The 15,184-nt window shown below is 47.8% G+C and overlaps 1 protein-coding gene across 1 annotated transcript in view; it reads right to left on the bottom strand.

Moving 5' to 3' along the window:
- Positions 1-15,184, bottom strand: part of ADCY5 (adenylate cyclase 5) — a 118,169-nt gene that overhangs the window by 22,488 nt on the left and 80,497 nt on the right. The window contains exons 4-8 of the mRNA XM_066575318.1: positions 10,390-10,501; positions 9,992-10,119; positions 5,952-6,110; positions 3,936-4,077; positions 2,340-2,480 (exon numbers count right to left, since the gene is read on the bottom strand). Coding sequence (XP_066431415.1) covers positions 2,340-2,480; positions 3,936-4,077; positions 5,952-6,110; positions 9,992-10,119; positions 10,390-10,501 — 682 coding nt within the window. The remainder of the gene's footprint in view (positions 1-2,339; positions 2,481-3,935; positions 4,078-5,951; positions 6,111-9,991; positions 10,120-10,389; positions 10,502-15,184) is intronic.

Here is a 15,184-nt window from a genome sequence, read left to right as displayed (position 1 = left end):
TGCGGAAGGTCGGAGGAGCCTTAATATTGCTGCTCGCAGTGAGGAACAGTCAATGTGCTGCTAAGTAACATCTATATAATCTGCATCATGTGACCTATGGCCCCGTCCAGTATAGAGGGCCGGCGGGACTGCACATCGCCCCTAGGGGCCTTAGGAACATGAGATTGTAGCCAGTGTCATCCTCCAAAGTCTTACAGGTTCTGTTACTGTGACATTTTCCTCAACCCAAAAAGGGGAATGCTACAACAATCACATCGCACGTCAGGTTGAGCCCTTCTGTCACTGTGAGTAAGAAGCTCGGGTGATGGAGACAAGAGGAGGACAGAAGCTCAAGGTGATGGAGACAAAAGAAGGACAGAAGCTTGAGCTGATGGAGACAAGAGGAGGACAGAAGCTCGGGTGGTGTAAACAAGAAGAGGACAGAAGCTCGGGTGGTGTAAACAAGAAGAGGATAGAGGCCCAGAGTGATGGAGACAAGAAGAGGATAGAGGCCCAGAGTGATGGAGACAAGAAGGGGATAGAGGCCCAGAGTGATGGAGACAAGAGGGGGATAGAGGCCCAGAGTGATGGAAACAAGAGAGGGATAGAGGCCCAGAGTGATGGAGACAAGAGAGGGATAGAGGCCCAGAGTGATGGAGACAAGAGAGGGATAGAGGCCCAGAGTGATGGAGACAAGAGGGGGATAGAGGCCCAGAGTGATGGAGACAAGAGGGGGATAGAGGCCCAGAGTGATGGAGACAAGAGGGGGATAGAGGCCCAGAGTGATGGAGACAAGAGGGGGATAGAGGCCCAGAGTGATGGAGACAAGAGGGGGATAGAGGCCCAGAGTGATGGAGACAAGAGAGGGATAGAGGCCCAGAGTGATGGAGACAAGAGAGGGATAGAGGCCCAGAGTGATGGAGACAAGAGGGGGATAGAGGCCCAGAGTGATGGAGACAAGAGGGGGATAGAGGCCCAGAGTGATGGAGACAAGAGGGGGATAGAGGCCCAGAGTGATGGAGACAAGAGGGGGATAGAGGCCCAGAGTGATGGAGACAAGAGGGGGATAGAGGCCCAGAGTGATGGAGACAAGAGGGGGATAGAGGCCCAGAGTGATGGAGACAAGAGGGGGATAGAGGCCCAGAGTGATGGAGACAAGAGGGGGATAGAGGCCCAGAGTGATGGAGACAAGAGGGGGATAGAGGCCCAGAGTGATGGAGACAAGAGAGGGATAGAGGCCCAGAGTGATGGAGACAAGAGAGGGATAGAGGCCCAGAGTGATGGAGACAAGAGAGGGATAGAGGCCCAGAGTGATGGAGACAAGAGAGGGATAGAGGCCCAGAGTGATGGAGACAAGAGAGGGATAGAGGCCCAGAGTGATGGAGACAAGAGAGGGATAGAGGCCCAGAGTGATGGAGACAAGAGAGGGATAGAGGCCCAGAGTGATGGAGACAAGAGAGGGATAGAGGCCCAGAGTGATGGGGACAAGAGAGGGATAGAGGCCCAGAGTGATGGGGACAAGAGAAGGATAGAGGCCCAGAGTGATGGGGACAAGAGAAGGATAGAGGCCCAGAGTGATGGGGACAAGAGAAGGATAGAGGCCCAGAGTGATGGGGACGAGAAGAAGATAGAGGCCCAGAGTGGTGGAGACAAGAGAAGGATAGAGGCCCAGAGTGATGGAGACAAGAGAAGGATAGAGGCCCAGAGTGATGGAGACAAGAGAAGGATAGAGGCCCAGAGTGATGGAGACGAGAAGGATAGAGGCCCAGAGTGATGGAGACGAGAAGAAGATAGAGGCCCAGAGTGGTGGCGGCGAGAGGAGGATAGTGGCCCAGAGTGATGGAGACAAGAGAGGGATAGAGGCCCAGAGTGATGGAGACAAGAGAGGGATACAGGCCCAGAGTGATGGAGACGAGAAGAATTTAGAGGCTCACAGTGATGCAGACGAGAAGAAGATAGAGGCCCAGAGTGGTGGCAGCAAGAGGAGGATAGAGGCCCAGAGTGGTGGTGGCAAGAGGAGGATAGAGGCCCAGAGTGGTGGCGGCAAGAGGGGGATGGAGGCCCAGGGTGGTGGCGGCAAGAGGGGGATGGAGGCCCAGAGTGATGGAGACAAGAGGAGGCTAGAGGCCCAGAGTGATGGAGACAAGAGGAGGCTAGAGGCTCAGAGTGATGGAGACAAGAGGAGGCTATAGGCTCAGAGTGATGGAGACAAGAGGAGGCTAGAGGCTCAGAGTGATGGAGACAAGAGGAGGCTAGAAGCCCAGGATAATGGAGACAAGAAGGGAATAGAGGCCTGGGGAGATAGAGACTAGAGGAGGGTAGAGAATGATGAGGGTGATGGAGGCTGATATCACACATACCATTCTCTTCATCTCCTTAGACACTTGGTTGTTCCCCAGGTGATTGTAGAAGTTGCGCTCCACCCCCCAGTGCGGCGGGTTGTGCCCGGTGGAGTTGGTTCTCTGGCGGTTCATCTTCGCAATCATCGCCTTTTCTTCCTTCTGCATAAAAGAGAGAAAAAAAAACACAATGACTCTTTGCTCTGATCCCTGGAGCGAATCCAGGCAGCACTTAGTGACATGGGCCTGTGCTCCCCAACAGCCAGGCCTGGTCCTGCCCATCACCCCATACAGACCCCTAGGATCTGGGCTCTACATCCCAGTGCCGGCAGTTACTCACGGACAGACGAGTCTCCGGGTGGTGGAGCCTGGAAGGACGATGTTTTCCTTGGCATGAGCTGCAGTCCTATAAACTAATAATCCCGAGGACTCGGATTCTGGACCCGGTAATTTAATTAGGACGATGTTTGTGTTTCATTACATCCATAAATTGAGGGCCTTCCAAAAACGAAGGATTAAGGGGCCGCTACGATTGGATGAGAGAGGGGCGGATTATCTGGATAGATCCATATCATCTCCACGTGGGAACGCTCCAGTGCTCGAATGTGGCCCCAGGTGAAACATGCTGCAAAAACAAAGGTCAGTGGGCTCCCACAGTGAAGATCAACGGGGGCCCTGCTCTGCTATAGGAGACCCCACAACCAGCATGCCGTATGGACCATAGAAAGGGGATAAGCTTGCCGATTTGGCTATCAAATGCATCAGGGCATGCTGGGATCGGTAGTTGGAGACCACTGGGTTATGGCGGCCTGTACTGTGCCTACAGCAAACAAGACACAAGGAGTGTGATTGAGCAACTTTACCAATTCCCTGCTTTCTAACATACTCTAGTCCCCTACAGATCTGCATCGACAATTCTGCAGTTACATCATGTCTTATACACATCACGTCCATAACTGCATTCACAAATCTGTTATGTTGTTGCTTATACTCCAGTCACATCCCTAGATGCATCAACAATTCTGCTATTACATCATGTACCATACTCTAGTCACATCCAAAGCATAATGTACTGTACTCTTGTGACACACTATAGCACGATCATATGCTGTACAGACTCTGAACCAGCAGGGGGAGCAGGAGAGTGTCAAGTCCTTGAGCATGTGAGTTAACTGGAAAACAGCAGAATTTTGCACGCAGCTTTTGATGTGAGTGGAGTATGACCGGGTGGAAATCTGGAGCAGCAGACAGTAAGTCCCATGACCATGTACAAGCGGATCTCATGGCCCGTCAGGGACGTCTCATCTTCACCGCTGGCCATGATAAAGAGCACAGATGCCGAACTCGCACTACAAGCACCCCCATCATAATAAATTGCAGGTCGAAGCGACAAATCTTTTCCTGGGAAAGCTGGGTGACGGCTACAATCGCACCTGCATCAGGTCACCCAGCTGTCCCAGGATCCCCAGCGATCCCCCCACATAACCAGACTAATACTCAGACCTTGAGCAAAGTGCGCCAGTAATAGCATCCATATTGGATTGGAAATAACTAAGAGATGGATGAAGAGGACCCCATGCAGCCCCCCCCCCCACCTCCCAGGCCGCAGACCCTCACCCTCTTCTGGCTGCAGCGGACGATCAGGAAGGTCTCGATATTGTGCTTCTTTAGATACGGGTTGCGTTCTCCTCCAGCGCCGGGCTCCACCTCGTAATCTCCGTTCAGGTAATTCAGAGTTGCCTTCGTGATGTGAATGCGGCTGAAAGCACAATAATGACGCCATTACCAGAACATCCCCAGCAATCCAGCGACAGACGGGAGATGAAAGGTGGCAAAAAACGACACAATTACTCTTCCTGATTATCGGACATATAATGCTCGCACTCTGAAAATGTCCGATAATTCTGTCATCGCTCTAACACACCGCGCTGCTAGTCGGCGTCAGTGAGCGGGAACGTTCCGACAATAGTTCTGCTCACATCTGAGGGTTTGTTACAACTGCAGCAGGTCTAGATTTTCCTCTGTAAGGGCCCTTTCACGCTTGCGTTTGGGCTCCGTTTGGGTTTTTCTTCTCTGTGTTCCGTTTTTGGAGCAGAGAAACTGAATTAAAAAGGATCTATTTTCCCCATTCCTAAAAATAGGGTTAATAAACCAAACAAAACACACAAAGCAAATTGAACGGTTTTCATATTTTTGGATGGGAAAATAGCGCAACCTGCAGCATTATTTTCGTTAAAAAAAATGGAAAACTTACCATTTGTTTTCCATTTTTTGAAACCCCATTGAAATCAATATGGAAAAAAGTGGATCCTTTTTAATTTCGTTTCTCTGCTCCAAAAATCAGAACATCGAGAAGGAAAACCCGAACAGAAAAACGAAATTAAAAAGGATCCATTTTTTTTCCACATTGATTTCAATCGGGTTTTAAAAAATGGAAAACAAATAGTTCTCTCCAAAAATTGACCCTAAATGCAGGTGTGAAAAGGCCGTATGATGATTAGATATTGACTGGAAACATTGTAACAAACTCTTAGCTGTGAGAAATACTAGATCAGGATGAGCGTTCCTATTCTATGACAGCAAGCACTGGTGTAATGGTGAAAGTGAAACAAAAAATGTCATTATAAAGTTGCAAACTTTATTTACAGGACGCTGGCCCTTTAATACATGCCGGATTCTGCATCGTAGTGCAGAGCTTTGACCTGATGTCCGTCATTTTGATAACATCTGCACATTAATTGCCACATTTATTCCGGCCATCTCGCGGTTTCCATTAGATCAACGCTATAAATTGTCCGCAATCATTTTTTGATTGAAATATTATACTTTGGGGCAATTAAAATGTAAATGAAGGAACCGCCGTCGCCGGAATATCATAACCTGACACTCATATTTATGGGCCGTGACCCACGCTGACCTCCTCTACAACCTGTCGCCTCTTAGCAATCACATGGCAGCAAATCAAACGCTCACAACAATAATGACAAGCGTGAGCAAGGGTTAAACGAGGTCAGGGGGTCAACGCAGAAAGACAATATAAATGTATGAACACAATGACTATATGAGATTAGATTGTAAGCTCCTGGGGTCAGGGATGATGGGAGTGATACATTGTGTGTGATAGGGAGATTAGATTGTAAACTCCTGGGGTCAGGGATGATGGGAGTGATACATTGTGTGAGATATGAGATTAGATTGTGAGATCCTGGGGTCAGGAAAAATGGGAGTGATACATTGTGTGATAGGGAGATTAGATTGTGAGCTCCTGGGGTTAGTGATGATGATAGTGATACACTGTGTGAAATAGGGAGATTAGATTGTGAGCTCTTAGGGTCAGGAATGATGGGGGTGATACATTGTGTATGATGGGAAGATTAGATTGTGAGCTCCTGGGGTCAGGAATGATGGGAGTGATACATTGTGTATGATGGGAAGATTAGATTGTGAGCTCCTGGGGTCAGGAATGATGGGGGTGATACATTGTGTATGATGGGAAGATTAGATTGTGAGCTCCTGGGGTCAGGAATGATGGGAGTGATACATTGTGTATGATGGGAAGATTAGATTGTGAGCTCCTGGGGTCAGGAATGATGGGAGTGATAGATTGCAGAATATATAATAAAGTACACTTACCCGGCTTTGCCTCCAGCTTCCATGTGATTGGCGAGGGTGACATCATTGGACCACACATCAAACTGCCACTTTCGCAGCCCTAAGACCCCGCAGTGCACGCGTCCGCTGTGGATTCCTACTCGCATGTTCACGTTGACGCCCGTCACTTCTCTCACCAACCTACAGGAGGAGACAGAGAAGAAGTTAAGGTAAGGAGGGAGGATGGTAGGAATTGGGGCTGAGAACAACAACTTGCAGAAGCTATAACATGGGCATTATGCTCCCTGAGCCCCCCGCAGGAAGAGTATTTACCTCAACACATCTCAGACCCCCGTCATCCTCATCAGTCAAATCGTTACAAATTCTGTAGAAAGCTGGGTGACAGCAATATGGCTGCCATCTTAGCCCCCAAAGGGGCTAAGCGTCCTCACACGCCTGGATGGCAAATCCTTCTTATTGTGCAGGGATAGATTCTCACTGCTCTGATTGGTCGCCCTCAGCTGCGTACAATTATTGCCTTTGTATCCCGCCATCTATGGAGACGCGCCAATGGTTTATAAAACGCTATTATCAAGTGTGGGGGTCCAGCCTTCTGCAGAAAAAGGGTCATCACTGTATAATGGAGGCGCCTCCGACTTTCTAACAGACTCGGGGAACATTCTTAAAACCTTTTACATAAGAGTAAGGTGTAAGAAAAAAAAAACAAACATACATTTTTGCACAAGTTGGGGTCTGCACAAAAATGTGTGACTTTTTGCTGTCTGCACTGGCATCAGCCGCTTTTCAAAAGGGGGCGTGGCTTGTTAGAAGGGGCGTGGCCACCGAGGCCGACACAATTCTGTATAATTTACGCCAGAAACTGGCATAAATAATCCCATAAATTAACGCCAGGTTGGATCCGGAATATATTCTGTTTGGGCTCACGGAGGAGTTGAGATAAACCCAATACATAAAGAGCCGCGTGCCAGCGGAAATATTAAGACCGGTATTTGAAATGCTGCTCTTAAAAAAATTTCTCCCTAGTCCTCAACATTTTCAAGACTTCCATTTGCTGTCAGGGAATTGGGAAACACATTAGCTGCACTGATACACTGTAACAAACTATCGAGACAGATTTGTACTGCAGATGTATTTAGCTCACAGAGGATTGTTCAGACTGGATAACAGTGTAACAAACCCTCAGCTGTGAGAAGTAGGAGGTCAGGACAAGTCATCAGGCTCTGGATGGAAACAAGAAAGTCCCATTCACTGACAGCAAACCGAGATCTTTAAAATAGTAAGATTGCAACACAAATTATATTAAACAGCTGCTAAATGCTTCATTCACGCCTGAGCTTTGTTTAGGCAAGTCCGTCCGCGGTCCGTCAGGTGATACAATGGCGGCGGCGGTTTGTATCCTGCTCTTATCTCCGCACAATCATCTCTCTATTCTTGCGGCAATCATTTCCAGACTTGTCCTCTCTGCTGTATAAACACCTTGTGTACCCGGGCCGCTGCAATCCGTGTTCACTAAGCAACCAGACGCAGCATACGTAGGAAGCAGCTCTCTATATGGTATGTACAGACGTAGCAGAGCTGAGTTTGTCACCAAACGCCGAGTCATCCACTCATTTACAAAAATACAATGCATGTCCGTTTGCTAGGTGCCCCCAAGGCCTTTTGAAGGCCCCCCGGACTGCCATGATAGACTGCCTGTCAGAATGTGACAGGTATTGCATTATACTCTATGAGCGATCAGCCCATCACAAGTGGGATCTAAGAAGGCTAAAAAAAAGTAATAGTGAGTTAAATAAAAGTTAAACCCTTCTCCCATATTTATAATAAAAAAATAAAAAAAAAAAAAAAACATATTTGGCATCGCTGTGCCTGTAAATGTCTTATCTATCAAAGCAATGCATTATTTATCCCACATGGCAAAAGTCGTAAGGGGGAGAAAAAAAAAAACCCCCAGAATTGCACTTTTTTGGTCACCCCGTCTCCAAGAAAAAAAATGTAATAAAAAGCGATCAATAGGTCTTATGAACTTCAAAACTACAGGGCAACCGGAAAAAGACAGCCCTCACACAACTGCGTCAACGGAAAACTAAGTTATGGCGCCCAGAAGATGGCGGCAGGAAAGGAGAGATCTTTGGAAAAAAATAAAACTATTTTTTAAAAGTAGTGCAGCAAAAAAGAAAGGAAAAAAAACCTATATAATATGAATGTAGTGTTTTCGTAGTCGCACCGACCCACAGAATAAAGTTATCGGGTCATTTTTGCCGCAGAGCGTACAACGTAAAAACAAGAACTTCCAACGATGACAGAATTGCTTTTTTTTTTCATTTAACTTAGAAATTTGTAAATGTTTTTCAGAACAATAAATAATACCGTTGAAAAACACAACTTCTCCCGTAAGAAACCCCCGAGGGAGAAATAAAGTCGATTTTGCAACTTTGATTGATGATTTTTTGAAAGTGGCAAGAAAAAAAGCTAAGATGAAAAAGCCTACGTCATTAAGAGGTTACAGACCCCCACTTCAGCCCGGACCATTTCCAGGAGCTTAGAGAAGGAAAGTTGGTGTCACGGCGCCGATTACATCTACTGCCATTAACACTCCAACACCCTCGCCTCTGTTTGCAGTGGTGGATGTGTAGCGAGCGACAAATCTGAACTGCTACAGAGAGGAACCGGATTGTCTTTAGCAAGAAATGCAGGTTCTGTTTGGGCACCGACGACAGCCGTGATCATATACAACAGGGTACTAGAGCCTCCATGCCCGCCCGTATCACATCTTGTATCCAAGCTAGAGGCAGTACAACAGGGTACTGGAGCCTCCATGCCCGCCCGCATCACATCTTGTATCCAAGCTAGAGGCGGTACAACAGGGTGCTAGAGCCTCCATGCCCACCCGTATCACATCTTGTATCCAAGCTAGAGGCGGTACAACAGGGTACTAGAGCCTCTATGCCCCCCATATCACATCTTGTATCCAAGCTAGAGGCAGTACAACAGGGTACTAGAGCCTCCATGCCCACCTGTATCACATCTTGTATCCAAGCTAGAAGCGGTACAACAGGGTACTAGAGCCTCTATGCCCCCCATATCACATCTTGTATCCAAGCTAGAGGCAGTACAACAGGGTACTAGAGCCTCCATGCCCACCTGTATCACATCTTGTATCCAAGCTAGAAGCGGTACAACAGGGTACTAGAGCCTCCATGCTTGCCTGTATCACATCTTGTATCCAAGCTAGAGGTGGTACAACAGGGTACTAGAGCCTCCATGCCCACCCGTATCACATCTTGTATCCAAGCTAGAGGTGGTACAACAGGGTACTAGAGCCTCCATGCCCACCCGTATCACATCTTGTATCCAAGCTAGAGGTGGTACAGCAGGGTACTAGAGCTTCCATGCCTGCCTGTATCACATCTTGTATCCAAGCTAGAGTCGGTACAACAGGGTACTAGAGCCTCAATGCCCACCTGTATCACATCTTGTATCCAAGATAGAGGCGGTACAACAGAGCACTAGAGCCTCCATGCTTGCCTGTATCACATCTTGTATCCAAGCTAGAGTTGGTACAACAGGGTACTGGAGCCTCCATGACCACCCATATCACATCTTGTATCCAAGCTAGAGGCGGTACAACAGGGTACTAGAGCCTCCATGCTTGCCTGTATCACATCTTGTATCCAAGCTAGAGGTGGTACAACAGGGTACAAGAACCTCCATGCCTGCCCGTATCACATCTTGTATCCAAGCTAGAGGCGGTACAACAGAGTGCTAGAGCCTTCCTACAAGGGGTCGGTTCTCCACAATAAATAACCCTTTCGCTCTGATATTATAATCACACAGAGGACGTTTCATTCCCTCCGATATCGCCTTCTTGGTGTCTTATACTTTTTGTCAGTCAGTGTAAATCAAGCTTAATCTTTGCAGAATGAAAAGTTTCCATTCACTGACAGAAAACAGAGGAACTGAAACAAAATCTATTAGGCAACCGCAGAACTTTCCAAGGTTACACTTTGTATACATAGGAGTGGCTCTTTAAGCTCCAGTGTTTACAGGGGTCATGTACTCACGAGATCGCCTCGATCATATCCAGCCCCATCTCCACGCAGCAGTGGGCATGGTCAGCACGAGCCTCCGGCAGCCCTGACACACAGTAGTAGCAATCCCCCAGGATCTTGATCCGCAGACAATGGTTCTCCTACAAGAGGAAGCACATTCGTGAATCCAGATGATGATGATGATGATGATGATGATACATCCTAATGTTTTTTATACTCAGTTAAAGGGGAACTCCACCCAGGCCTGACACTGTAATTGGTCACTGATTGGCTGAATGAGGGGGTTATGATCCTCCACACCAGGGGTTTTAGGGGTACTCTGACTACATACATGTATGGCACATCTATAGGGATAGGGAGTAATGCTCACTCCTTGCTGCAGAGCTCCCTCATTCTGGCTTGGCACTTACCGCCGCCAGTTTGTCGAATCGGGCAAACAGTTCATTCAGCGTCATGACCAGTTCCTGCGCGGTGCACTGGGAGGCGAGACTGGTGAAACCCTCAATGTCAGCGAACAGGATGCTGGGAAATGAGAGAGAAAAGAATGAGTGATACCGGGAGGACAGATACAATGTAACACAGCCTGTGATGTCAGCGGCACCAGCCAATCACAAGTCTGTAGAAAGAAACTAATAACCAATAGTATAGAATTACTGTACATCCTGCACATACAGCACCCCACTCTATATACTGCCCCCTGCAGGCCAGGAGAATTCTACAATCTGTTCATCTTCATAATCATATCCATTATATATATAATTGTCTATAGGGGGCAGTGTTGTAGTAGTTTCTAGTATGTATATATATATATTTCTTGTCCATGGTGAGACAGCATTATTATATGTTCTTGTCTACAGGGGGCAGTGTTATGGTATGCTCTTGACTAGAGGGGGCAGTGTTATGGTATGCACTTGACTAGAGGGGGCAGTGTTATGGTATGCACTTGACTATAGGGGGCAGTGTTATGGTATGCTCTTGACTAGAGGGGGCAGTGTTATGGTATGCTCTTGACTAGAGGGGGCAGTGTTATGGTATGCCCTTGACTATAGGGGGCAGTGTTATGGTATGCCCTTGACTATAGGGGGCAGTGTTATGGCATGCACTTGACTATAGGGGGCAGTGTTATGGCATGCACTTGACTATAGGGGGCAGTGTTATGGTATGCACTTGACTATAGGGGGCAGTGTTATGGTATGCACTTGACTATAGGGGGCAGTGTTATGGTATGCTCTTGACTATAGGGGGCAGGATTGTATTATGAGCAGTATTTGCACATCAACGTTATTTGTGGAGAACCCCAAGAACTGACATCATATTCTGAGCAGAAATGTGAAAGGTTTTGTCACTTTGCGCTGTCAGTATTTTTCTCGCTGTCCCTGTCATACTGAATCTGTCTGGATGACAACACAATCATCAACGGGGAGTCAGCACAACCGTCATGACGCAGCGGCGCTCCAGGGAAGAGGGTCAATGAAGTAGGAAGGGGAGCAATTCCATGTCCACAACTAGAACTGCAGGGCATTCTGGGAATCTCTCTCGTGGTTTGAATGGCCCTCACAGATCCTTCTATCTATCTATCTATCTATCCATCTATCCATCCCTCTATCTATCTATCTATCTATCTATCCATCCATCTATCCATCCATCTATCCATCTATCCATCCATCCATCCATCTATCCATCTATCCATCCATCTATCCATCCCTCTATCCATCCCTCTATCCATCCATCCATCCCTCTATCTATCCATCCATCCCTCTATCTATCCATCCCTCTATCTATCCATCCCTCTATCTATCCTCCTACCCCATCCCATGCACTCCAGGTTCATGAATAGAATAACAGAAACACAGTGACCACTGACACTTCTGCAGAAAGAGGAATAGAAGGGAAATAAACCATTCAGAAACAGCTGAACAGAACATGACGAGAGCGCCTCCCGCATACGGAGTTTATACTGCGTAGTATTTCATATTATAGGGCATATGTAATAAAGAGGGGATCGAATTAGACCCTCAGAAGAAAGCACAATATACAGGGAGGTCACATGACTGGTGTCGGGGTCTCTGCCTCCACCATGGAATATCTGACTGATCGTCACATGTAAAAATCATCCAGCGCGTCTCCATGGAAACTAAGCGCAATGAGGCATCGTTCTCCTAAATCTTCACATGATGAGCGCCGTCAGCATGGGATTAACGCAGCCGCCATGTTCTTCTGATGTAACATTTCAACAGCAAGCGGTCTGACAATTCCACGTGGACGACGAGGACTGAGAAATTAGAGGAGAATTCCTGATAATGAGGTCGTCGTTCTTGTCGTGCAGTTCAATAATGGAGGAACCAGCAGAGCGGCGCCCGACGTGACGCTCGTCTTATCAGCTGGAAGAATAGTCAATCTGCTGGGACTGAAATTATGCGGGAAGGTTAAAGGGGCCGCGGCCCGTAAAGCGGCAGTATCATACAGCGGAAAGTCTGCAACTTTCTGATAAGACTTTGTGTTCCAATTCTTCTTAAGATCTCTGCTTGCTGCTCACACAGCTGCAGTGCGGTGCAATGTATCAGTACAGGCAGTCTTTAGTAAATTTAAGGCCAGACTAACACGGACATTGTAACAAATCCTCAGATGTGAGAAGTGTAAGGCCCAATGTCCACGAGCAAAATTGAACTGCGGAATCCGTAGAGATGCATGGGGCGTCCGCCCTTAATTAAACACCTGCAGATTCAGTATTATTTGATTTGGGGATGGAACGCAGGGAAAAGAAATCGCAGCATTTTACCGCGGATGACGCACGGATGAGCTCCATTCATCTCTATGGGAGTGAGTGATCCGCAGTGCAACCGCAAATACAACTGCGGATGCACTACGGATTTAACCCTTTCCAATTCAATTTTGAATCCTGGTTTTCCTAGCGAGCTTACTCTTTTTTTGCCGTTATACAGTGGCGCTATCTGCTGGCTAAAGCCAGTACTGCATGAGCTGACACGTTGGATAGGCTCTGACAGCAGAGAGGCTGGCAATATACAGTAAGAGAACCCCGACAGATGTCTTCCAACATTGGAGCTGTACAGCCTTAAATCATAATGTCTTCAGAGGTCAAACAGTAGATTGGAAAGGGTTAAAGGTTAAGTTAAATTAGGAAGGTGGGGAATAGTCTGGGAGGTTGGGTTGCGGATTTTTTCTGCGCGGATGATCCACTGTGCATTCGCATACAACAGCTCTGATAAAAAACGCAATCCGCGATCTCTCGCAAGCAATTAAGACGTCAATTTACCAATGACTCGCAGTGCATCCGCTGCGGAAATCCACATGAAAAATCTGCGGGTGCCGGACATGAGGCCCGAGGGCGTGTTCACATGGACTTAAGCATGATAGATCCCCGTTAGATTTTTCCAGTCTGCTGAGCCCCGGAGATCGGCGCGTGAATTTAGCCAGCAGTCAATAGAGCGAATCCGCATGTGGCATGGTTTCTGCAGAGTTACTGCATCAAGAATTAACATGTCAATTTGTTTCCCGCAACACAGATTTCAAAATTTGCGCCGTACGAACTACGATGCAGATTTTCATAGCACTCAATAGAATGCTGCGCTGTGGCATGGAATCAGCAGCACAATTCTGTTGTGTGAACGGGGCCTTAGATTAGTAGAGGACTTCAGTCTCATTAATCACAGTATAATGCTCCCATTGAAGTCAATGGGGCCTCACAGACATACTGCCAATCGCGCCGCTTTCAGCGCTGCGATTTTTGAGCGCTGTCTGCTCTATCTTTGTCCATTTAGGGCACAATGATGGGGTTTGCTAAAACACGCAGTCGGCCGCAGGGAACTAAAATCATCGCAAGACGTCGCATTTGAAACCACGGCGCTTTGCCGCATCTATGTGTGAGGGGGGCTGAGGACTGTAAAAAAAGTTGCAGCACAAAATTCTCTCCTGCCCTGATAGTTACAATGTATAGTCACAGGTGTGTGTGTGTATATATATATATAAATATTAGGCTGGAGTGCAGGGTGTTTAGCTCACAGACACAATTGTAACAAACCCTCAGCTGTGAGCAGGACAGTATTAGTGTTTCTTGATGCCACCAGGAAGTCCTGGTGGAGTCAAGAGTGACAGGGGGGGGGGGGGGTGACGGCACTGTGAGCGCTGCCATATTCTGCCAGGGCTCCGCGCGGGGGGGCACTGTGAGAGCTGGCAGCTGGCCGGACTGTTCCGAAGCAGAGGACCGATGGAAGTGCGCCGTGGGACCGCAGCACAATCCTCTTCTGCAGCGGCAACACATGGCCAGTAGGTGTGCTTGGGCAGCCGCCTTAAGGGAACACACAGGCCCCGGGATGCTCACAGTAGCTAGCCGCCCGCCGAAGCACACAGCCGCCGACCGTCAATCTGCCCTCATCCTCCCTGCAGCAGCGAGGCATCACATTCCACCAGCGCTGACACTCAGGGGTGCAGCCTGTACATTACTTTTTGCCGGCCCTGCTGCCTTATTACAGTGAGGGTTAATTTTCAGCCACAGCCGGCAAAATACCTATATACAGTGTGCACCTAGTACCTTCGTCTCTTGACCCAATCAGGAGCCAGGGGTGTGACAGGGGCGTTCCTCCTGTCAAAGCCCTAGCTCCTGGTGGCGTCAAGATACACTAATACCAAGCAGGGACTAGGTTAAGGAATGTAAACAGTTATAATTCCATTGACTGACAGCAAGCAGAGATCTGGAGAATGGAGTGGAGTTAAAAAAGCAAGAGTGATTAAGTCAGGGAGCGCAGCCTATTAGATCATCCCATTTGTGAATGCAGCTCTGGATGTGACTGTAGTAAAGGATATAATGTAACAGCAGGATTATGATTGCAGCTCTGGTTGCAACTACAGTATAAGACATGATGCAGCATCACAATTGTGAAGGCAGCTCTGGATGTGACTGGAGTATAAGATATAATGTAACTTATAGGAGTTGTCCAACTTTTAGCTGTTTACAAACAGCTCCATACATTGAGATACACTATGCTGACAGAAGTATTTGCCCCCAGCAGTCCTGTGCGGTCAGGTGATGTGTGAGCATTAGTTATAAAGGAGAGGATAAACCTTAAATCCCAGAAACCATCAGATGCCCCCAGCGGGGTCTAGTGGTGGGATGTCACCAGGTGTGGAGCTGACAGCGGGGTCTAGTGGTGGGATGTTACCAGGTGTGGAGCTGACAGCGGGGAATGG

This window comes from Eleutherodactylus coqui, chromosome 8, assembly GCF_035609145.1.
Source record: "Eleutherodactylus coqui strain aEleCoq1 chromosome 8, aEleCoq1.hap1, whole genome shotgun sequence".
In the NCBI taxonomy this organism is placed as follows: Eukaryota; Metazoa; Chordata; class Amphibia; order Anura; family Eleutherodactylidae; genus Eleutherodactylus; species Eleutherodactylus coqui.
The sequence above is the reverse complement of the archived record's forward strand: the minus strand, read 5'-3'. Positions and strand labels throughout refer to the sequence as shown.